The 24,304-nt window shown below is 44.4% G+C and overlaps 1 protein-coding gene and 2 long non-coding RNA genes across 8 annotated transcripts in view; 1 reads left to right on the top strand and 2 right to left on the bottom strand.

Annotated features, from left to right (window-relative positions):
- Positions 1-3,894, bottom strand: part of LOC106019236 (uncharacterized) — a 114,174-nt gene extending 110,280 nt beyond the window's left edge. For 5 of the 6 annotated variants that reach the window (XR_011811325.1, XR_011811321.1, XR_011811322.1 and 2 more), the window contains exons 1-2: positions 3,703-3,858; positions 3,435-3,550 (exon numbers count right to left, since the gene is read on the bottom strand). This is a non-coding gene — a long non-coding RNA (uncharacterized lncRNA). Of the gene's footprint in view, positions 1-3,434; positions 3,551-3,702 lie in introns of all 6 variants that reach the window. The other variant, XR_011811326.1, reaches the window with a different exon arrangement.
- A 1,865-nt stretch (positions 3,895-5,759) lies between these two features.
- Positions 5,760-19,379, bottom strand: KCNE4 (potassium voltage-gated channel subfamily E regulatory subunit 4). The gene is made up of 3 exons (XM_021276891.4): positions 19,256-19,379; positions 8,789-9,006; positions 5,760-8,365 (listed from the first exon to the last, which is right to left on the bottom strand). Exon 3 carries the CDS (start codon positions 8,337-8,339, stop codon positions 7,848-7,850), a length of 492 nt encoding a protein of 163 aa, XP_021132566.2. The 5' UTR covers positions 8,340-8,365; positions 8,789-9,006; positions 19,256-19,379; the 3' UTR covers positions 5,760-7,847.
- A 1,931-nt stretch (positions 19,380-21,310) lies between these two features.
- LOC140003211 (uncharacterized) lies at positions 21,311-24,203 on the top strand. The gene is made up of 3 exons (XR_011811460.1): positions 21,311-21,495; positions 22,978-23,171; positions 24,040-24,203. It is a non-coding gene; the product is annotated as an uncharacterized lncRNA (long non-coding RNA).
- The last annotated feature ends 101 nt before the right edge of the window (positions 24,204-24,304 follow it).

Raw genomic sequence — 24,304 nt, 5'->3', positions numbered from 1 at the left:
TCTGGGCCCCACTTTATAACAGGAAAAGTTAACACAATCACTTGTGCTTCCAGGCCCCTATAAAATTGATGTTAACCATATGTCAGCATGTGAATTGCATGTAGATGTTAGGAAAGCACGTTCCACGCCACTCAGAAGAGGTGGTAGCAGTCAGCATTAGAAGTGCCAAGGAAGAGAAAAAGTCATGCTCCACCTGACTTGACTGCCATAAGCTGTCTTCAATGCAGAAAAGAAAAAGAAGATAAGGATAGGGCTGAAAAAAAAAAAAAAAAATCAATCAAAAAAAAAAAAAATCCCTGGGCTACAGCCCTACAGAAAAATGGTAGTGAGAGGAAGACAACAGGTACATCAGGGGCATACAGACAGACTTCTTTTTATTGGCCTTTCCCAGTTCAAACTGGCACAGTTATCAACAGAGAAAGAGGGAAAAATCACTTTCTGTCTAGACATAAACACAAGGACAAAAGGAGCCTAGTCATTTTCCTCCAAATTCCTATGTCTGTAATCCTTCCCTGGCATACATGTATCTCACAAATATTCCTATACAGGATGCTTTTAATCTTGCACCTTTAATCTGCCTATTCCACATGAACATTATGTTCTTGCTTTTTACTGATAATAGTGCTTCACAAGACAAACAAAAGGTCATGGAAGAGAAACTTTGAAATAAAAAAAAAATACCAATACCAAAAGATATGATATTTCCAATGCCCTCCATAAGCCTTAATACAAAAGTAATGCGTAGCTCTAAATATTCACCCAAACACAAAATATAGCAACTTTAGCCCACCTGAAGCAGTAAAAACCTTGAGCAGCCAGCTCAAAAGCAATATTTTTTCTTGCCACTGCAGCACAGTGACAATTACTGATACTGAGTTGTGTCAGCAGCCATTTTCATCTCACCAGCAATGACTCTCAGCAGACACAAGTTGCTCAATCCTTTTCATCCAGTCTTTCATTCACATTGATTTATAACAGCTTAATGAATATCAGACAAAAAAAATCACAGTGAAAATTTGAGGTACACATCCTGTCCATAGAGTACTTAATTAGATGTGACTGAAGTTAATTATGTTTAACACTCATCAGCTTGACCCCAAGTGAAAGCACTTGACAGAGCTGTTGCTGCTCTTCCTTTGGTGAAAGCATGATGAGCAGTTCCTCAGTAAATATGGGTAGGTGCTACCATCACATCACCCATGAGCCCCACTGTCATTTCTTAGATGACATTCACCCATTTAACCAAAGTCAACAGAAATATAAAGGTCATCATCAGCATCCTCTAGAGTAAAATGCTATGCAGCTGATCAAAATCAACAATCACAGCACACGTGTACAACCCAAGACTTCCCACAGCTCTCTCTTGCAGGGCTGCATGTGGAAAGTCACTTCTGGAGGAGCATCCAGGTGGTGTTGGGCTTTTAGCAGTGCCAGCATCGCTGCCTGCTGCCATAAGTGTCAAGAGTGTTCCCTGCTTCCCTGTGCAGCAGGAGCACAATGCCATCAGGGTGGAAAGCAGTTAATGACACTCATTAGCCTGCTGTTGCTGGCAGGAGTGGCAATAGCAGTGGTTCATTTTGTAGCATTATGTATCTGGAAGGAAAAGGATGAGATGATGCTCCACTAAAGTTTTGAAAGATACAACACTGGGGCTTGTCTAAAATTCATATATAATCTATCTGCTACTCTGTAGCTCCATACCTCGTATTAAAAAATAATCAGCAGTTCTTTTCACTCTTCCATTTTACAGGAGACCTTGATCAGGTTATCGTGTTCTGAGGAGAGAGAGCGAGCAGGGGGATATCCATCCTTAGAGGCACACAGTTTACATTTCTTCCTAAAGAGAAGGAAAGACTGGTCTTTTGTGTATTCTCTAGGATGGAATTCAGAATCCCTTGTGAACATTGAGTGTCTCACATCCTCTTGCCTGTGCTGTGCAGCTAATATTTTCATTGCTGGGATGAGACACAGCTGTCCCAGGGAGGGCTATGCTGGGGAGCAGCACCAGAGCAGGCTTGCATTTGGAGGTAAGCTGCAGGGGATGGAGACATCAACTGCTGGCCCCAGCTGAACAGCTGGCGGTCATGCCAGAGGAAGTTCTTTGTATTTTGTGGTTCCTTCTCTGAGTGAAAAGAGAAACAAGTCATCTGTCTTGTCTCCCTTTCTGTCAGAGCTCAGCACCCTGAGATTCTCAACGCAGTTATTTTACATCAGCCTTAGGCAGCAAAGAGGTGCTCTTCTGTAAAGTTTATAAAGGAGAATATTAGCCAAAGCAAGCAATTTTCCAGAGTACCACAGTGAACCTGGAGGAGGGGAGGGATCTGAAATTGGTCTTTCATATCTCAGGCTGCTGTCCTGTGCACTGGCACCTCTTCTCTCATGTCAGTGAAGCAAAAAAGCCCTGCTCCATGGCTCCTGCTGACCTAAGCAGGCCCAGTGGGATGAGCTGCACACTTCCAGACAGTCAGAGATGCTAGCAAGCATCATTTGTTGCCAGTGGTTACTTTAGCATCTAATGGTATTAAGGAGGGCAAAAAAGTTCATTGTTCCTACGTGGGCAGATTTATTTATTTATATCATTTCTTTCATCTGAGAATCGCAGGCGTTTCGTGTCTATCAAGAACACATCATATTCTCACAGCCAGGAATTTAAGTAGCATTATCTGATAAACAAGTGAATCACAGGATAATTAAACAGGTTACTCAGGAAAAGGGATGGGAAAGCAGCTTGTAATATATACCATATAGCCTCCTTCTCTTAGTCACTTGTTGAGACAGCGAAAAGCCTCAGTCTAACCTGGCCTCATATCAACTAAAACCCTACCAAAGCCCAACAAACCAAAACAAAACAAACAAGCAAACAAACAAAATCCTCTTGAAAACTGGTGCTCATGGTTCACATTGATTTTGTATTATTTGTGTTATTTTTCATTTTCTTCCTTTTGTTGAGATGGATACAGAAGTGTCAATATACTTAAGGGCTAATATACAAAAAGGCTTATCTTTCAGCTATTTTGGCTGTGTGCAGTAGGAACTGCAGCGGTACGTGAAAATGGAAAGAATATAAAATCAAATAAACCAAATACACAGACAAATATGAGCAGTGTTTTAAAAAACAATAGCTTAAACAATGTTTTTTTTCTTCTCAGATCCAAAAATTCTAAATCTAAAATGCAACCATGAACATAAATAATCTTCCCACTAGAACAACAAGGTCCAAAAATATTATAACACAAGAGCAAGTCAACAGCCATGGGAGAGCTTGGTCCAGCTTTGGCACAATTGTACCTGGCACAACTGAGTTTACTTCTCTGCACCCCCTTTGGCCATCTTCATCCTTTGTGAGGTTTGGAAATCCTGAGATGAAAATTAAAGCGGGGTGGTTTAATCTTCTCCAAGATTAAATGGGTGTGATAAAAGTAACTGACACTCACATTTGGGGACTTGTGTGCTCCTTGTCCTTGAGCAATACACCTACTCTTGTCCAACTTCAATCACTCAGCACTTGGAGATGACAGTAACAGTTTATCTGCTTCCTTCCTTTCCAACCCTGTGAGAATTGATTTGATTGTTTGGGTAGGTGTGGGCGCATGTATGAGAAAGAGACAGATCTAGGGGAGCCCACTGTGAGAGGGCCAAGCTGGGGAGAGAGGTTTTGAGCTGAGCTGAGCTGAAACACAGGAGGCTCCTGGCCTCACTTACCACGGTCTGTGACTTGCACTCCAGCCCTGGGAAAGTGAAGCCTTCTCCACTTCGTTAACCTTCCCTCCCTGCTTAACTCTTTCCCTGGCCTTGTGCACGGGGAAGGGGGAGGTTCTGCATTTCCACATCAATTATTCAGCAGGTTTGAGCTGTTGAATGAGTAACCTCACTGGCACAGCTGTATGACATCCACTGGCGGGTTTTGGGACTGAAAATCAGCCAGCTACCATCGCAGACTCCAAAGCAATGATCTTGAAAGCTAAGGTATGTATTTACAGTAGGTCCTGGAATTAAACCACACGAGTCTGCCACACGTGGCCAACGTTTCCTGGTCTATCAAAGGAGGTATGTGTTAACTATTCCAGCAAGTGTTTGAGGCACAGCACTACCAGGAAGTGGGAGCCTAATTGCCGTGTTCTTTCAAGAAAGTGCATTTGTTAAAGTAAAACCATCCCAATTCAGTTCAATTACAATCAATTATCATTGCCTTCAAGAGAAGATCTATTAGCTGTGAATCTGGTTTAACTCACTGAAGCACACTGCAAATGTCTATTATTTTTGAGAATGAAAAAAAAAGAAAGGTTATTACCACCTTTTTCTCCTTAGTAGCCAAGCAGATTTTGAGACAAGCTTAATGGGAGCAATTTTCATCTTTCTGTCCATAGCTTTTCAAGGCTAGCAACGTTTCTTCTATTTCAGAGCACTAACGACCTGACAGCCTTGGACACCAGGCTGTCTTCAAGACATCATTACACTCAGTTGCACATGCAAATTAACTTTTAAAGCCTTTTTTTTTTTTTTTTTTTTTTTCCCCCTGGTGCCATCAGAATACTTATTTGGGCAAAGAGAAATGCCCTAGTAAATGGATACACGCCCAACTATCACATATGCTCTCTGAGCCCCACAGGCCAAGGATAGCTCCATAGCAGTCCACGACATGGTGGTCACAAGTTCATGCTTACCAGCTCACTTCAGTGTAAATAGACCCCAAACCAAATGGTGTTTCCCTTTGTAGCAGGGAATTTAACACAAGAAACTGCTGGAATAACATAGCTTCTTGATCCACAAAGTGGAGCTGTAATTTACATTTTCCTCTGTTTTTCCTTCTTATCACCAGTGCTGTCAGACACGGTTTGATTCATTGTTGTGGCAATGGAAACACTGAGCCGTGTGGGTACATGTGGAAGATGCAGCATTACTGACCTGCTTTTCCAGGACATGGTGGATGTCCCAGGAGATTACACTGCTGCTTGCATAGCTGATGGGTAGCTTTACGTCCACAGAAGCTTTTGAGCAGGCTCCAGAATGATTTGATAGGGAGGGAGTGAAGAGAGCAGAGTACAAGGGAACAGGTTTTGTGGGAAAGTGAGCAGATATAACCTTATAACAACATGATTTTTGAAGCAGTCTAAAATTCCCCCCATGCAAGTAGGTCTCAGCCAGTGCCTGTGACCCCATCCGTACTGTCACAGCTTGAAGGAGATATGGAAGTGCAAAGTTGCCTCTAAACATTTCCGCCCTTCGCTGGGAGCCAGAATCCTGAATCCTCCCCTATCCCTGCTGCTGGAAATGACAGAGCAGCAGTGAGACCCGTGGTCACAGCTTGTGGCAAAGCCAGCTACGTACCACGGCCAAGTACTGGAAGTCAGTGGGAACAACAACCCATGTCAGATACTTGCAGTAACCTCAACCCTATCCCACGCAATTTGCTACAGTGAAGAAAAGAAAAAATAATAATAATAAAAAGCTTTCACAGCAGCTTGTCAGTTTTGCCAGCCTCTTCAATGGGTAGGCAGTAGCCCCAGGTCTCTGCAAGAGGACTCAGCATCACTGCAGCCCTGCCTGCACGTGGGCAGGAGCTGGGAGCAAGGAATTTGTCCGGCACAGAGCCTGGGTAGCACAGGAGTGCCCAGCCCAGCCTGTGACCATCCTGCAATGCTGCGGTGCTGCCAAACACAAGGAGTCCTTTCCAAAGAGGCTAAGAAAAAGATCCCGTAGCGCTTTTGCTCAGTCCCGTTTCTTGAAATCTATTTGAAATTGTGAACAAACACGGACACTTTTCCAGGGAATGTGTTTCTTTATTTAAATAAAAATTAGTGCCAGTAGAAACAATAAACTTTAAATACATGAGACAATTATATACAACTCAATGTTAGGAATTATATACATCAGGTTTTTACAGATACAAATACATCTATACCAAAGTAGGAGGATGAAGGAGAAAGCAATGGAAAATGTGACAACTCACGCATGTCAGTCTCGTTTGGAAAGTTTCAGGATTCAAGTGATTCCAGGCAAGGTGCCAAACTGAATTTGGCTTCTTTCAAAACTTAAAACAGCCCCTTTTGGAGTAAATCTACCAAAAAGCTTTATATGGTCTGATCCAAAGTTCACTGAAGTCAATGGAAAAACTCCCGCTGGCTTCAGGCTGAACTGGATCAGGCCCCTTCCAAGCACAATGGAGCCTTTGTTCTGCGGCCTGGGGGCACCTCTGCAGGATCATCACACCGCATCAGCCCTTCCAGCCAAGCACCTTTCTCCCTCCGAAACGAAACGGCAGGCAGACAGCAGACTCTCGCCTCAGCTTGTTCCTGCTCTTCAGCACTCATTTTTCAAGCTGTCGCTCAAGCTCTAATGCCAGTGGATAAATCACAGAGCTATTTTAACACAGGAAATATCTGGAGACATTTTGCAAGCGTTTCTGCTGTGCAACACTGTAGATTCAGGCTCTTTAGCCCTCATGCTTCAGAATTAATCCAAACATACTAATAAGTTATTATAAAATATAAAGTATGATTGAAATAACCATACATTGCTACAATATTAACATTACTTCCTTTAACAGTGCAATAATTTAGTAACTAAGTTCACGAGCATTTGAAAAACCACAGTACCATTAAATTAGGGGGGGAAGTTTGTGGTAGTTTTAAAAACTAGTTACTAATGACTTTAGAGAAATGCATGTGTCACATGCGAGATGGAAAAAAAAAAAAAAAAAAGACATAATGCAATGTTTATCTACACTAGCTTAAATAGAGCAGAAAGGCCAGATTATTTAGTGATGTAAATGGGCACAGTTTTACTGACCTCAGATGGAGAATATGACTACAACAAAAAAGCACAAAATCTTGTGCCTGTCCCCTGAAGTCAGTAGGATGTTGCTGGTGACTTCAGTGGGGCCAGGATTTCACCCCCATTGGGTTAAATTCTATTCCGAATTCCACCCATTTTTCAAGGGATGTAAAAGAGCAGCATTTGTTCAAGCCTTTCTAGATCTTGCACCTTGTAACAAAGATCTTTTGATTTTATTTTTTTTTTAAACTTATAGATCTTTGCCTTTAGTGGTCAAATGTACATGTCTTTAAAAAATACAAAAGAAAAAAAAATCCTACTATTAGCTGAGTCAATAGGTGGATTGCAGCAGAAGTTGGCATACATGAACCAGCCAGCACAGGTACAACTTAAGCAAAGACAGATGTAGTGGCATGGATCTGAACCTAGGCTTTACAAACATCCTGGAAATATAGTCTCCTTTCCTCTTTTGTTCCCCTCTTTCATTCTTTCTGTGCCTAAAGTCAATCTCCAGCCATGCATCAATCTTCCTTCAACACCAGCATCAACAAAGTTTCAGCCTTTGAGGCCATTGAACAAATCTGCTGTTGGGTGTAGTTTGTTATAGGAAGAAAAAAAAAAAAAAAAAAAAAAAAAGTAAAATTAATTTTAGTCTATCACAGTTTTGTGTGAATGAGCATCACACCATCATCTTTTATAGCCAGGTTCTTGTGCTAGGGTAACTTCTCTAAACATTTCCCAGATATTTTCAGAATTCTGAAATATGCAGAGATATGCCAGGAATAGTTACCTCATCAGAAAATATATATCTATGTATATATATCCTCCTTGTTCTTAGCTCTTATTGTAGGAAATAATAATGGAAAAAATAACATTAAGCATCCCAATTATGTGCAAGTTACATTTTGGAGCTTGGTACCACTGCTTCCTTGTCCTGCTAGCTCTCAGGAAAGCCTCGGGCCCCAGGGCACAGATACTGGTGGAGTTACTGGAGAGCAGGAAAGTTGAACCACAAGTTCTTAGTGGGAGCTCCACTCATGCTTCAGCTGCTGACCAAGGGAGCTCGGCAGGTGCTAGGAGTTCTTGTGGATGTTTTCTGCGGAGCCCTCGCTGCTCTCGTTGAGGAGTGTTTCTGACACTTCCCCCAGCTCAGCATCCAGCACTTCCTCCTGGATGGTGAAGTGCACGTCTGGGGATGAGGACTCGGAGCTCACGCTGCTGCCTTCCATCGAGCAGATGGCACAGGACAGGGATGGCACCATGCTCTCCTGCAGCATGTTCAGCATCATGGGGATCTGCACAGACTTCAGCCCCGATATGGTTGGTAGAGGCTTCACAGCTTCCCCCCATTCTCTCTCCTCATCTTTGTAGAGCAGAAGCAAGTTCGACTTCCTCTCTTTTCTTTTGGATTTCATGTAGCCCAGCATTATCCCTATCAGGAAGATCCCATAGAAAGACATGACGATCAGGATGTAGAAATACTCGTTGCTGTTGTTCTTCTCTGTGTTGCGGGATTCAGCATTAAGCATGGCTGAGGTCACGTTTGCATGGTCCATCTTCAGCATGGAAACCGTATTACCACAGCTAAAGCCTGAGGGAGAATTGGTGTGGATACAAAGATCAAACTTCAGATCAAAGATTTAAAGAAACATCTAAAGAAATATACCCCCAAGCTATTCTTTATTACTTGTTACTGCAGGCTTGCAGGACACACCTGATTGAAGCTTGCTGTCTGTCATACCTCTGCAGTAATATTGTAACCGAATGAACTGATACCCAGATAAAGAGCACATCAGAGGGAAATAAGACACTTAATATTAAACCATAGCAAGTAATATTCTCAAGTATAAATCCCCCAATCCACATAAATAAAGAAGAAAGAAAACTAAATAGAAAGAGTCTGCCAGGCACTTAAACATAGTTTTGTACAATTTGACCATGTTTCCATAAGGGGAGAAAGCTTATAAGTGTTATTTTACTGAATGGTGCAGGAAAAAATCAAAAAGCAACTTACGTCGGTATGCAAATAATTCCTCCCTTTGCAAAGCTCAGGAGACCTTTCCTCTCCCAAATGCCGGGTGCTCTGAAAACTTTCCTCTGCTGCAGTTGGAATAAATAGCTCTCAAGAAATGTTTCATCACGTGTTTTAGAGGCACAGTTTATAATAGTTTTGTGTTGGAGTCAACAGATGAACTTGAAGGATTGCAGTTCAACCCACTGAACTCTTAACAGCTGTGAAAAGAAAAAGAGTTGGGAATTCAGATTTTACTCTTTCCTAACCAGCTCAGCACCGGCTCTTTCACCTTCCAAATCTGTTCCTTTCACTGCCATCCCAACTGCTAAGTGTGACCTGCTGCCCCGGGAGCTACTGTGCAGCAGGAAAAACCAGCAAGCCATTATCTTGTGTTGGTCATAAATTATGGAAAATATGCATTTGGGTTTTATAGTAGCTTCTTTCATGTTTTTTACATGCCTGCTATGCACACAGTTTTCCCTGAGGAGACAAGGGAGGAAACAGGTTATTTTCTTTGCCTGGGACTGGTGACAGAGCCTTGCCAAGCGTGCACAGAACAAAGTGGTGACTTGGATCTCACGCTGCAGATCCACTCTGCGTGGGGCACAGGGCTGTGGAGAACAGGGCGCTGGGTCTGCAGGGAGGTCTGGAGGGGGGGTGGGTGCTGGTGCCATCCCACTTCAGGCATGCAAGCAGCAGTGATGGGGTTTTGGTTCCTCACATCATCAGTGGAAAGACGCAGCCTCCTCCAGAGGGCAACTGCGAGCTCCTCGAGTTAGCAGCTCCTTGAGTTAGCAGCTCCCTCCTCCCTCCGTTTGTAGGAGGCAGCAATTTCACAGCCGGCCTGCTCCTTATGCATAAGTCGGACAGGACCGCGGAGTTAATGTGGATTTTAGTGTGACGGGACGTTAACCACTTCTGGGCAGAGGTGAGGCGCTTCTGCTCCGTGAGTCACTGCTGCACCCACTGCAGCTGCCTGCGGGGCTGAGCAGCACGCCCTGGGCTCCCCGGCCTGCTGCGGAGGGCAGAGCTGGGATGCAGGCTGGGATGTGCAGCGTTCCCACATCGGCTCCGTGGTACAGGAGGCGCTGAGACCCTTTTCAACACGTAAGCAACAGTATAGGCCATGGGAAGAAGGAGGCCCTGCTTGCACCTTGGGGATTTCACTTCCTTATCCCTCTCCATCCCCATTCTTCACACACAAAACCCAATTAGTCAGGCCCCACATATGTAATGTGAATGTCACCCCTTCTGCAAAGCTTCAAGGATGTTTATGTAACAGGACACTCCACTTCCAGAAAACAGTTGACTGGTGCTGGAGTTTCCCAATGGTAGGTCTGGTTTGTTGGTTTTGGGTGCTGTTTTTTTTTTTTGAGTTCCCCCCACCCCACTAGTCACTTGTGAATTCTTTGCATAGATGGCAAATTCTTTTCCAAACTCTGCCCTCACAGTCCCTCTGAGGTAAAGGCAGCTAGGCTTAACCTCTCTTAACATGTAGGAAAAAACAAGGGAGAGCAGTTAAGCCACTTTAAATTAAGTTAAGAATTCAAGAAAAGACAGAATTCTATCTGTTGGAACCAGGATTTTCCATTGTTTCTCTGAAAAACTCCATAGAGAAAAGAAAAAAAAAATACATTAGCCAGATTCCCTTCTCTGCCCCTTAAAATAGAGGATCCGCCCTTTAGGATGTTGGTTTTATCTCCCTGCACATTCCCATGTGATAGCTCAGGAGCTGTTGATGTTGGACTAGTGTCTATTGGGATTTCATCTGACAAAATCTGTCTGCAGCACCAGCTTGCCAAGTCTGGATACTTCTTCCCTGTTTCTGACAAATTACTGAGCAGGCAGCAAGAGCAGATGAACTGGTGGGCTGAAGCACAACCCAGAGCAGGCCTCTGGATTTTCTGGCTAACTTTGAGAAGTTTTATTTCACCTCTTTCTCAGCTCCATGCAACAGATACTTTCCCAAAGAGTGTATTTGTTGCCATACACTCCCCTATTTGGCTCCAGAAGTTTGGAATTTGAGAAACTTAAGGCAATGCATCAGGTTTTTAGCAACACCCTTCTATGCAGGACATTCAGAGAATGGTGAGGAAACACCCGAGATTGCTGGGTCAGTGAAATTCCACTCAGCACAAATTCCTTCTCTCTGACTATAACATCCCAGTAAAACAGCTCTGAAGCTGTGCGATCCTGAGAACAAGAAGAAATAAAGCTACTGCTGCTACCAGTATTACACAGAGGATACAGGCCATCACCCACCTGAAGGTGAGCAGCAATCTCAGACATCCCGATGCACCAACACCCCTGAGCTCCCACAGGTGAGCCAGCAGAGCAGTAGGTGGACCATCTCTTCTGCAGGTGCAAATAGGGTCTCTTATTTGCTCCAAGGCATGTAGGTGAAGCTCTGTACAAAGACACCAAGGTGAACTGCAGCACCCAACAAGGACACAGGAAGACTTGCCAGGTACATCCATACATGTATGCAATCCCCTGAAGTCCAATGGAAAGAAGACTGAATCGCATAATTATGCATAGCTGTTGCTGAAAACTCTTTGCAACTATATTTACTTTGACTAGCTGATGACAACAACTCTTCTCCATCTGTTAGGCCATGATGCTGAAAAATAGTTTAATTTTAAAAAGTGCTGGAAGGAATCCCTGAGCCTTCTTACAGAGATAAAGAGGAGGGATAGGAAGACATTGGGGAATAACCATCTGAATAACATATGCCACTTGTGTTCTGGTGCCATGTCAGCTTTCTCCATCTGTACCCTGAACTACATTTTTAATCTAAAACAACAACAACTAAAGACCTAGAAAGATGAAAATTGTTGCCTTTCAACTCTGCGTTTCAAAATTACTTTTGTTACAAGTTATATTTTGCACAACATAAAACTGTTAGTCATGGCAGAAAAAAACACGAAACCTTGCTTGATTTGAAGTAATTTTGGTTTTGGAGTTAAATTTACTATCTATTTCTTGTTGAAGGTTTCCCTTCTTCCTTTCAGATTATTTTTTTTCAGTCAAACCTCACACAACTTCTGAAATTTCATTTTCAGGTCTCTTACACTTTCAGTAATTGCTTCTCATGTGTTCCTCTTCACCATCTTTGAGTCACTCCTAACCTAGGCTCTAACTTTTGAGGATAAGCCTCATGCTTTTGCTCCCACCTTCCCAGATACCTTTGAAAATCAATAATACTAATAAAGACAAGGAACAGACGGGCACTCCAACGATGAAAAGGTCACAATATTGTTGCTCAAGCCAAATCTTTTTTCTCAAGGTCCCTGTCTCCTAGAGAGCCTTTTGTGGCAGCAACCTCCGTCACCAAAGGACGCAAAAGTTGAAGCTCAAAGCATCCCATGGGGCAGAAATTCTTCACAACATGGCTTAAGGGACAGCATAATGTGAATCCTTTCTCCAAATAAAAAATTGAGGATGGACAGAAAATGGAACAAAGACAGAATCCATTATCAAGACAAGATGAAGTGTCCTTAGAGATTTGGATAACTCTCTGCAGGCTACCATGGAAAATACGAGCCTAACCCTTCATTACGGTCATAATCCATGGTCTGATGTTGCATTTATATTTCTTTTTCCACTTACTGAGTTAATAGGAGTAAAGATACAAGATACAACCATTAAAGGGCTCGTTCCTACGGGAAGCTGAGCCCATTTGGTAAGTATATGCCAAGAGTGTGACTCTGAAGAGGTTTTGAGCACGTGCATTCTTGGAAATAATCAAAGTTCAATAGGATGGAAAGAAATTACACATGGGAAAGTCAGAGGGATTGGGTTTTTCTTCCTGAATGTGGACTTTTACTGGAAGTAATGGTTGGGAATTTACCACTAGGGAGAAAAAGGGGGGAGAGCTCTGTCCTGCAAATATTGACCAAGTTATAGGTTAGACCTTTCAGGCACTGTAGGGGAGGGAAAGACAGGAAAGATGATCAATATTTTCCACTCTCATATATGATTTCAGTTAAAGTAAAATTAGAGATCAAGAGCTGGGTTTGACACGATAAAGGAAGACACAACAAGAAGGGATGTTTGTGCCCCTGATTTTGTTTTGCATTTGAAGACCTGCCATGCTGTGATTTGTGTGCTGCCTTCTGGCCCTGCTGCGAAACACATGCCTCACTCAAGATCTGATCCAAAGTTTCTTGAAGTCAAAGCCCATTAAAGTTAACAGTAGTACCCCACGAAAAGCAAACGTTGAATCAGGAATAGAACCTGCTTCTTTCAAATTCTGTGCAACTCAATTTTCTGTGAACCTCATGAGTGTGTTGGAATAAAAGAACTCGTTCAAAACCAGCAAGTAAGTCATACACTTATTCCCAGCGTAGGACACAGCAGCCTGACACGAGCCACGTGTGTCCTCTCTAACAAGCCCACTTACAGCATGAAGTTTATAAGTTTGTTATATGCTCTTAACACTCCTATGCCTCCGTTCACCCACTTGTGAAATGGACCTAATGATACCTACAAATTACACGTGCTGTGAGGGTACAGCGCTGTGATGCATTTGCAGATCACTACCTGGAAAGGTAATAACTGTGGTGTGCGTAAGTGCAACAGCATTACCCCATGGCTGGCTTGGCATCTGAGCAATTCTCACGCAGCTCTAGGTTCATTGTCATTTTCCATGACTCTTCCCTGTATTTCATGCTGCAGAAATAGATGACACTTTGATATACTTTGTGCAAGCAATTTCTGGAGAAAGGTGGCAATTTTCTTAGTATCATCCACAATACACTGTGTTACCACCTGGGTAGCAAATGGAAGCAGCACTACCCAGCTATTAACTGTGTAAAACTTAGCAAAATGCTACAGCTCTGCCTTGGGACTGCGCAGTCTTCGCTGATGGCAACGTGCAGGTATAAGTCCGAAAGATGCATGAATCAGCCTTCTTGCAAACTTCATTGTTTATTTGGCTTTAATTCAGATTTTATCCACATTTCAGAGCAGACCCCCATATCATAAAACTTAAGTTTCTCAGGCATTTCCTGTACCCAGAGAAGTAGAAGCTCTCAGTTTTTAATCAATAACCACAAATATGTCTTTAGACACACCCCGCAGCCAAGGTGGCCATTTGCCCTAGTGCTCACAACCCTACCAGAGGCAAGAGATTACCCCTCTAATGCCTGGAGTATTGCAATTGCCTTCCAAGCACACAACAGAGATCTCTACAGCAAAATTGGCTTCTGATCCTGAGAGATGACAAGCAACAGAAAATTGCAGTGATGTCTGGAATAACAGTGTGCACTAAGTTTAACGCTGACTATAAGGCATCAGTTATGGGAGCTGCAGTGTTTGGGGACAGACATTTCTTTTCAACCCATAAACTGAATTTAGAAAGCTGTGAGTGAATGGAAACAGACAGAGTAGAGACAGGTAACTCTCATGATAGCAATAACAAAAAAGTTACACTAAAAAAAAATACAGGCTTTTCAGTGTCTTGATACAAGAGTCTGAGTCCACAGCCATCACAATCTCAGTTTTCTTTCCTGTAGCTGACATATTTTACAAAGTTATTTTATCGGTATATATTTCTATACAATAAAATGAAATATACGCTTCATTTTACCTTACATTTTTCCTTTGATGTGACACACAAGAAGCAGGTACGTTTGACTTGAAAATGCTTTCTCTTTTCTTTCTCCTTTTTATTTTTAAATACCATTATTGTTTGGATGCACTGCAATGAAGAACAAAATAAATGAAAAGCTTTCTTTGCTTGGGATTTCAAATGCTAGATTCAGTTGCACCGTATATGATTAAATGCATTGGATGAATTTGCTTCTATTTGGATTTAAAGCAGTTAGCAGCATTCCAAATTTTGGATGCCATTAAAAATAATTCAAGCTAATCTACATTTGATTAGCGGTATTTAGAAGAAATCCACTTGACAAATCCAAACACATTTCTGTTTCATCCATGAATAGGCAGTGCTTACTCTTCCAGCTGTGGAAAGGTGCTTCACGAACGACCGTTCACCCTTTCTGAATTGTTTCTGACTCTAGGCAGCTCAGAGTTTGTGCCTTCACTGACATTAAAGGCTTCTAAAAAAAAAAAAAAAATAGATGAAGGGGATGAAGGCGTAAGAATAAAATAAATAAATATTTATGTTCTGTGCTCACAACATGAAGATCTCTCCTCAATTCTATATTTTTGGTTGTTGTTGTTCATTTTAAGTTTCTTCATGTTCTGAAAAATTCAGCATATGTCATTAATTGAGAAGCATAAAAAATAGAGGCAAGAGAAACACTGGAAACTTTCACGTGCTTGCCTTGAGCTGTCACCTGCCCACAGAAATTAAAGAAAGGAATTTGGGAAAAGCTGGGATGATGAACAGGGAACACTTGTAGAGACACTGACAAACATCTAGGTTCCTAGCTGTACATCACCGAAGTTCAAGGAGGAAACCATGCATTCCCTCATGCTGGGAACAGTTTTAAGTAGCACTCACTTCAGCAGGGAGCTCGCTGCCTTCTTCCCTGGTAGCAGCCACCCGCTATCTATTGCCTTTCTCCCTGGCTCATGCCTCATCCAGCCACTCCTGCTCTTGCTCTTTCCCAGTTCTGTTGGCCACACGGAGCCCAGCGTGGCTCCGACACTTTGCTTTGGGCCTTTTTGACAAGCATAGGCAGAAACCAAGAAGGAAGGGGAGTGGAAGGCCCCCTCCTGAAATGAGCAGGGCAAGGTTCACATACCAGTGACTTTCACGTGCACTGGCACGGAGATGTAATGTGTAACTGTAATGTGTAACAGCTCTCAACACCCACCACACGTGGCAGGAATTGAGAAGAAAACAACAGACAAAAAATTAACCATTGGGGAAATCATGGACTCTGAAGCCAAAAAGACCAGTTCCTCCTTAGTCTGACTAAAACACGACATTTCACTTTTAATTGTCATATGTCAAGAAATAGTAAAGATTATTACTATACTAAATAGTATTTAGGTAAATGAGCCCTGCCTAAGATAAGTACCCACATCTCCCACTGAATCCACTGGGATTTGGTGAGCATGACGAGCAACTGCTAAGAGAGTGCAAGGCAGCACTCTGGCCTCCTGCACAGACTCTGTCTCATTTTCTACCTAGAGATTGTCGTACCTGCCAGTATATACGAGAAATTTCGTATTAATGTCTATTAATACTGCTCTTGAGGGCAGGTTTGAATGCAGTGTATTCAAAAAAAGGTTGAAAAAAGTGAGGGAGAGCATCATGACATTTACGACAAAAGCAATCCTGCACCTTTAGGAACTCACAACCACACACAGTAAAGAATAAAGCACAAGTGTCACAGTGATCTTCCATCTCTCCTGAAGAGGAAAAAAGCCCGCAGAGGTAAGTTCACTCTCTATAATAAATAAGCACAGAGCAGAAATGAAAGGGATGGTTAGTGACTTCTCAGTAGCACGCACCCGGTCCAGCTGATGTGAAAGTGCTTGTAAGGTCTTAGAGGAACAAGGCACATTTCTATGCAGTATTATTTTTTCCAGTCCTGGAAAATTTGTTCACAAAGTAAGACTTCACAGCCATGTCAGTGTAGCATCCCAGGTCACCGTGACCTTCAGCACGCACCGGATTTTTCACTTTCACATGGATACCAGATGTTGAGCACTCTCCCTCTCATGTCCCAGGCCCCCAGGCTTTTGTACAACATCAGGCACCGGCCATCATCAGTGTTTCTAATGCTGCCTTCGAGTTTTTGTTGTAAAACCTCCGCGTTTGCTGTAGCTGCTGAGGCAAATGTCACACCCCATTAATTTTTGCTCTCCACCCTGTTGATCTGAATCTTCATGGGACTGCAAATGCAGTTCAGATTTCATCACTGCCGTTTTCTGCAGCAGCCCCTTTCAAGCTGAAGCAACTAAGACAGCACTTCAGTTTGATTTATTACATCTTGGCATCTGTTGACTGTACTTACTTTTAGAGCATAAAGTACTCAGAACAGTTATTTGCATTATTATTCCAAAAGTCTGCTTTGGAAACCACAACAAAAGGCACCAAATAGCAATGCGGGATGCAAATAGCAGCGGCTGGATGAAACTCAGGTGTATAGCAAAGAGGAAAGAAAGCGAACAAAGGAGGCAGCAATAACACACGTATCTTCTCAAATAGGAGGAATTCTTCATGGCAAGGGAGGGATGGCACAAAACTGCAAGTTCTGAAGCCCACCGCTGAACTCTCAGCCCCTAATGGCGAACCCATCTGGAGCCTGCCTTTGGTCCTGTAAGGGTTGGTTTTCCCCTTTAGTGTCCAGATAAAACACAGTAACAAAAGATGATTGCTGAAAGCGGGCTGAGGTCTGTTCTGAAGGATGACCTTGCAAAGCCCCACGAAGCCTTGGAGTCAGTGTGGTTTCACAGCATTAGTCACTGGGGCCACAGATGTGAGTGCAGACAGCTCGTCTCTAAACGCATAATGCAAAGAACTGTGTGCAGTGCAGGGTCGTGCCAGCTCTAACAGAACGGGATTTCTTCCCCCATCGCTGGTAGAAAAGACTCATTTCTTTCTGTTAACACCAGCAGAGGTAATCCAGCCTCATGGGGACAACTGATGGAGCTCCAGTGATGTAATCTTCCATTAGACCCTGACTGATGCAAACCCCCAAGCCCAGCACTACCACCACCACCTTACTTTTTGCCTCCTGCATGAAAGAAGTTTCAAAAGAGCTCCAAGAGACAAGGAAAGCCCAAGGAAAAGCCCATCAGGAGAAGTCCTCCCCTGATATCTCCATCATCAGCACAGTGAGTTCATACCGTGCAGGTTAGGTACACCCTATGGGCAAAAAATGGACATCAAAACTGGACAGAAAATGAGCAGCCCCCTGGGAAACACTGCTGTGCTCCCCATGAGGCACAGCCACACCATCCACGGAAAGCTGTCCCCACGTCATACACTGAACAGAGAAAGAAGAGCGACTTTGACAATGCAACAGAGATTGATTAAAGGAATCAAAATGAAGTCCCCAAATTTATTTTTAAAAAGTGACACCAAAGAAAATGAATTTAATAACGTATAGCTGCCTACCGTTACCAGGGGCAGCTTACTTGCAGTGACAGAAGAAACCAGAGGAGATATATTTTGCATGTGCCGGCATTTATATCTCAGTGGGGAGATATCACCCCGTCCTGATTCTATTTGCTTTGCTAAAGTAAAGACAGCCATTAGTTTGATGGAATTATGCTTTTAGAGCTAGGGGAAAACAGTCTCCTTTCTTGGCTGCTTGTAACATGTGAATAATCAGCCCAAAGTAAACAATGTGTGGTCTTGTGTGGTCTTTTTGCTCTTCATATTGAGCTGGTATTTCACTCAAATCTAGGAAGCGACAGGAAGTTGAGAATTCTGCACAGATACTGATGATCCTGCATTTTCCTAGCAAGCTCTAGAAAAGCAACATGTTTTGGAAAAAGAAAAAAAAAAAAAAGTGCTATTCCAGAGGGGAAATACAAGAAAAACATCTCTAGACACACAGAATTAATTAATACTCCTCTGAGTTACATAACTGAAGAATCCTGCTGTGGCCATAGTCACAGAATTTCCTGACTTTCATGAACACACACTTGAATATTCACGTATCAGTGGAATGCTAATCAATCCTGAAACTGAAAGGTCAGAAGAGTTCCTGAAGGCACCGTAACTGTGTATGGTGTGTAGTAAACCCAGTTCATGGTATGTGGTGGTTGCTCAGGCTGGGAAGCAGCAGCAGCGTGCAGCAGAAGGGCGCAGCACAGTGGGCTTTGTTCCTTTTGCTGCTGTGCTGCAGGCAAGGGGTCTGTTTGCAGCAAGGATCCTGAATGACGATGACTTTTTGATATGCTGCTACCCATTTCCAGATGAATACAGAGAGGGAAAAGGCCACGTTGCTTGTCTTGCCCATCATGTGCTCGCTCAGCCCCCACGTTCCCTGCCAGCCTCCCCCATGGCTGGGGATGCGCACAAGCCATCTATTTTGCAGGCTCCTTCTGCCCCATGGGCTCACCCTCAGGCTCTGTGCATTGTACAGGCAAGGAGACACAGCCCATTCTCATCCCAAGTCCTTCAACCATCAACTGAAATTGCAAACTAGATGCCACTGCTTTGAAAACCAGCACTCACGCAGTCTGTACGTACGTGGTGGGGTCACAGCTACTCCTGCTTCTCGCCACCTTCTGCATCTGCACCTCTGGTCCCTCTCCTTTGATTTCTCCCACGTTATCCCATTTTCAACATTGATGTCCTTCACAAACCAGCCTGCCAAAGTTACTTCTTCAAAGCCCTCTAAAAACCACCTGCTTGCCTGTAGTTGTAGGGAGAAGGGATGTGGGAAAGATTTTAAGGACAGTCTAAATAACACCACAAGACAATAAATACCCAGCCACACGCAGATACGTCCCTCAGCACCACGCATTCGCATTGCTTGCCCATGTCCCCTGTAGCTTTTCTGTGGCATTTCTGCTCATCAGCATACTTACTGCGCCACATGCGATCACAGTGAAGCTGCTGTGGGATGGGGCTGGCTCTGCCGTGAGCGAGACACCTCGCGTCCTCCGAGCCCCAGAACAGCACCGAGCATCTGCCAAGCGCATTCAGCTGGGGCAGCCTAGCAAAGCTCTGAGCGCTCTCTGAATATCGCCCTCTATGAGAAAACTGCCAGAAAAGGCTCCCTCCTGCTCCCAAAAGATAAACTTTGGTTGCCACATGTCCCTGGGGGGCCAGCCCCACTCCTTGCCCCCGCCAGCAGCGGCGCTGGCGCAAGGCACATTCCAGGAATGCTTCCAGCTGGAGCGCCCACGTCTTGCTCTCCCCTGTCTCTCCCAAAGGCTGGGACATGTTTTGGCCAGGCCTTTAAAGAAAATTCTTTAAATGGTTGCTCATTCTTGAGCAGAAATGGGTATATCTATCTGGAAGGTTCCAGTCCTTGCTGCCTGGTACATCGTACTGGGACTGGAGCCCAGACATAGAGAACATGCAACCTAAATCAATTGCTTGTAAGCAACAGCTTCAAATGAAAAAAAATGTCTGCAGATTTAGTTGCTGTGGACATATCTTGGCATTCGGACTAGCTACCAGCATAAGCGAGGAAAGAAGAAAACAAGAAAAACATCAGCTTTCTGGGATTAAGGAGCCTTGGTGATTAAGCTTTTTGATTTTCTGCTGAACCAACCAATGCATCTCAAATAAAAATGGCCCTTTGTTATTTTCCAAAACCCAAGAATTAACAAGATAAGCCCACATTCCCATCAAAGTTTTGGTCTATCATAAAGTCTTCTTTTAAATACCAAGCTAGCTCTCTGGGAAGAGCATGCAAAAGAGAACAAAAGAGCAGAAAGCATATGGTCACTGAGGCACTGAATGATGAGCTGTGCCAGGATGCAGGCTGGAGGCAGCGAGGGGAGAAAACCCTTATTCTCCTCTCCTGTGGGACATGGTTGCAAAGAAACAGACCAGAATAAAACAAAACTCTTATCTTTCAACTATGAGAAGGATAAAAAGCAACGGCAAAATCATTCACAACCAGGAGCCCTGTCCCTGTGGCACTCAGCAGACTGCGTATCACGGGATGCTGAGCCCCCGTAGGAAGCCCACGGCCCCAGGAGTTCTCTCTCTCCAGCTCCCACTGAGCTCCATTTCTAAGGACAGAAAATATCTGCTATATTACAGGCAGTCAAGAAGCACAGGCTTAGCCTGTGAACTTCTCATTTCCGTTAGATACGGCAAATCCTCCCAGGGGTCATTTCCACTGAAGTTGCTGGGTTTGTTTGTTTGTTTTATAAGGTGAATCATATTCTGCCCTTTAGGCTTAATACCTAAATCCCTTCGTAGATAAAATTCCTACCAACCCTACTAGCTCTGCAAGTTGCCAGCCTAATAACATCATATCCCATTGATGTCTATAGGCATGACGATCGATCAGCTCTACATAGCACTCCAAAACAACACGCCTGTCTGACTACAAATCTGTCATCTGTCTCACTGCAGACGTTGCTGTAGCACCTCCAGGTCTCAGGGTCTACTGCTACTGCCAGTTTCTGGTATAGCCCTGTCGTTCCCTCCATCTCACGCACAGCCCACCTGTCTGCAATACCTCCTACAGGGAGTAGAGCCTCCTCACAGATGAAAAGCCCCCTAGGGGAAGCCTAGGTCATTGCCAAAATACCGAGTTGTCTGTGTAGTTTTGGGGTATTTTTTTTTCTAATGAGTGGTTTCAGGGTATGATGAATCTCAAAAGGGAAAAAAATAAAATAAGATAGAGGCATTGACTCAGTTATCCAGCTCTCAGAAACATCAAATAAATTGCCCAGCTCCTCTCAATAATCATCTGCTTTCCTGAGCCAAATTAACTAAATTAAATTTCCAGAAGTCTTGTTAGTACAGTGAACCGAGGCTTTTCCCCCTAATTTATTAGGGCTTTCATTTCATTTCCGTTATCTGACTCAGCCCTTCATTTCAGAACTGGTCAATTTTAAAGCAAGTAGGTTCAGTAGCACATGGAAAAAGCCATGTGCTGGACTGCAACGGAGCCCGAAAAGCAGCAATTGCTGCGGGAGCAGCCACCCTGTCCCCGGGCCGCCCGGCACGGTGTCACCCATCCCGGTGTGGTGTCACCCATCCATGAATGTTGCCGTGGCTACGAGTGAGGCTCGGCAGCAAAGGCTGCTGCGGAAATGACATTGCCATGGCACCGAGGCAAGCGGGATGCCGCACTGGGCAGGTAACGCGCTCCGAATGCTGGACAGCATTGTAATTAATCAGGGAACCAATCAAGGTCTCTTACAGGCAGGCGATGCGCCACTTTGGTAGCATCCGCTAACATCGTTAAACTGGGGGGGATTCATCTGTCTTTAAAAAATGAACAGCAAAATGAAAGATCTTGTTAACAAACCAAAGTAAGGACAACTAGAGTAGATTTGCATTTTTATAACAGTAAAATGAAAACAAATCATATGCACTAATCACAAGTGAAAACCAAATGAGAACCTCTTGCATCCATATTAACTACCTATCACTGCTTTTCTAGAGACAAAGGGCTTCTCGGGGGGCAGTTGTGGTGTGAACAAGCCAAGTGGCATCCAAACCCCCAGGGACCCGTCCGTGGCTGGGGCCGTGCTGGGCTGCACCAGCACCGCCAAGCAGGAGCCGCGCTCCTGGCTGCAGCCATTTCAGGAGGAGCAGGGTGCTGTGGCGATACTCCTGCTCCTTGTGCTGCTCAGACACTGTCAGGGCACCATTCCCACTTCCCCGTTAGCTGTGGCTAATGACCGTCTGCTGGCTGCTTTCCAGAGGGCTCCAGAAGGAGTCAGTCTGCTGAGAGAACCAGGTGGAGGAGAGAAGCGGCTTGCTCTGCACTCAGAGTTCAGCCTATGGCTCTGGGAGTCCCGGATAACCAAAAAACGCAACCCCAAAGCCCTTACTTCCTTAATGCTAATCGTCCGGGAATCTGAGTTGTGAGTGCTTGGAGTTCGCGTGAGCAATGCGGACACGACCACGAGTTTCCACCCCGCTCTCCCTCAAGGAGCAGCAGGTCTGTCCCCGCTCACACCCGCGCCTGGCTCCCCAGGGGCCCACAGCAGAGCCCTGCATTTCTCAGCCACCTTCCCCCGCTATGCTGAGCTTTGACCAAGGCTCACGGGGAGCACAGAAATGGCTCACCCTGGGCAGCTGGGCTCCTTACACGGCTTGGTGTGGAGGAACAGAAACATCCTGGCCAGCCTCACCCTCATCTGTGCGGTGCGGCCTGCCAAGGCCCGGCACCGCTCAGGCTGCAGGCAGGGCACGAGCTCGCCCTCGGTTTGGCAGCGTGGGCAGCCTGGTGGAGACGGGCACCAAGGCCAACAGGATGCGGGGACAGAGAACGGAGGCCCAACAAGGCTATCCTCACCCTCAGGTAACCTGATGTAGCCTTCAAAGCAGTGCTCCGTTACGTTTTTTTTAAAAAGAATTTATATCGACGAAAGCAGTATCACACACAAAATGGAAGAGGTGTGAAGCCTCCCTACATCCAAAGCAAAAAGGATTCATGTCAGAACCACTGCTCTCTGACCTTCAAGCTTCTCAAATTAATGGGAAAATGGACGTTGTTGCTGTTCACCAAGTCACCTGTTGCACATGACTGCAATTATAACTGATTCACTGGCAAATTACAAACACTTGTCACAACTTGTTAGCCCCATAAATTTGTTTTTCCCCTTTACAGGCAGAAATGCTCCTGTAGTTCAAAGAAAGAGCAAAAATATCAGGTGGCTGAGATAGAAGAAACCTTGAAAAAGCAAACCACGGATGATTATCTGGAAGGGAATTTCTTACAAACATCTTATCAGAAGAAATTAGCCCAGCTTTTCTCAGACAATGGCCAAGCCCTGGAGGCTCTGCCTCACGAGCAGCTTGCAGGTATTGGAACTTTAAAGCTACAGAAGCTTTACAATGCTGTGGAATACAAAGCCCATTCACGTATGCATAAGCCCTCCTCAGCCTCAAGACACAGAATAGTTGTTCAGGATCCTAAGCAGTGTGTGCTTATGTATTAGTAAATGAACAGATCATTTGCAAAAGCCCTACCCCAAAGTGACATTAGCAAACAGATCCTCAGAAGAAGAAATGCAAATACTGGTTGAGCGTGTCAACAACAAGAGTGGAAATTTATGTGCTCAGCAGTAGGGCTGGAAAGCGCAGCCTGTGCCTCGGCTCTGTCTGCAAGTGGCTGCAGCCCAGCTTCACTAATGTCCAAGACGAGCTAAGGGTAAATATGTCAGACTGCAGCACTCACAGTACCAGGAGCTCTAAAGCTCTTATGATAGGTTATTCAGCTGGAAGAGGAGGCACATGTCGAGGGGGGAGCAGCACTGCTGCTGTGCAATGGCTGGCTGTGCACGCACGAGAAACCCTAAACATATATTTAAAATACCTCCCCCCCACACACACGCGCACACACACACAGAACAAGCCAGCCAGAAGATAAACACCGAGTGTGGTGCACAGGAGCACATTGAACTGAGCCCGTGCATCACCACCAGCAGCTCCTCAGGGCTGCCAACCTGTGTCAGCCCCATGCAGGGACACCGCAGGACCGTGCTACCCGTGCACACACCGCTGCTCGCATGGCCAAGGCTGGAAGAGGCCAAGCTGTGAGGAAAGCAGCATGAAAATTATCCCTGAGTGACATGTTAAGTATTGCTTAGATGGTATTTAAATTGTATAAATACTTGTTGCCATCCATCATACTTACCGTCATCCATATTTTCTTAAACTTTGTTTTCAGGGTATGAACACACCCAGATTGTGCCTTTGGATGGCCATACAACTCCCTTTTAAGATCATCACACAGACCAGTGGAAGAAATCGGTAGAGGTGGCACACTTTGAAATTACCAACACTTCAGTTTATTAACCTAGGAAGTAAAAAAAGCACAAGTTAATTATCCTAGCCTCGGATGGACTGCGTTATTGATTCCCTGCACTGCTGAAGCAGTGACCAGCTGCCAGAGGAGCTGCACAGGCCGCACAAGATGCGTTCCCTAAGCCGGT

The sequence above is a fragment of the Anas platyrhynchos genome, chromosome 9, assembly GCF_047663525.1.
Source record: "Anas platyrhynchos isolate ZD024472 breed Pekin duck chromosome 9, IASCAAS_PekinDuck_T2T, whole genome shotgun sequence".
Lineage (NCBI taxonomy): Eukaryota > Metazoa > Chordata > Aves > Anseriformes > Anatidae > Anas > Anas platyrhynchos.
Note: the sequence above shows the minus strand (reverse complement) of the source record. Positions and strands in the feature narration are given on the sequence as shown.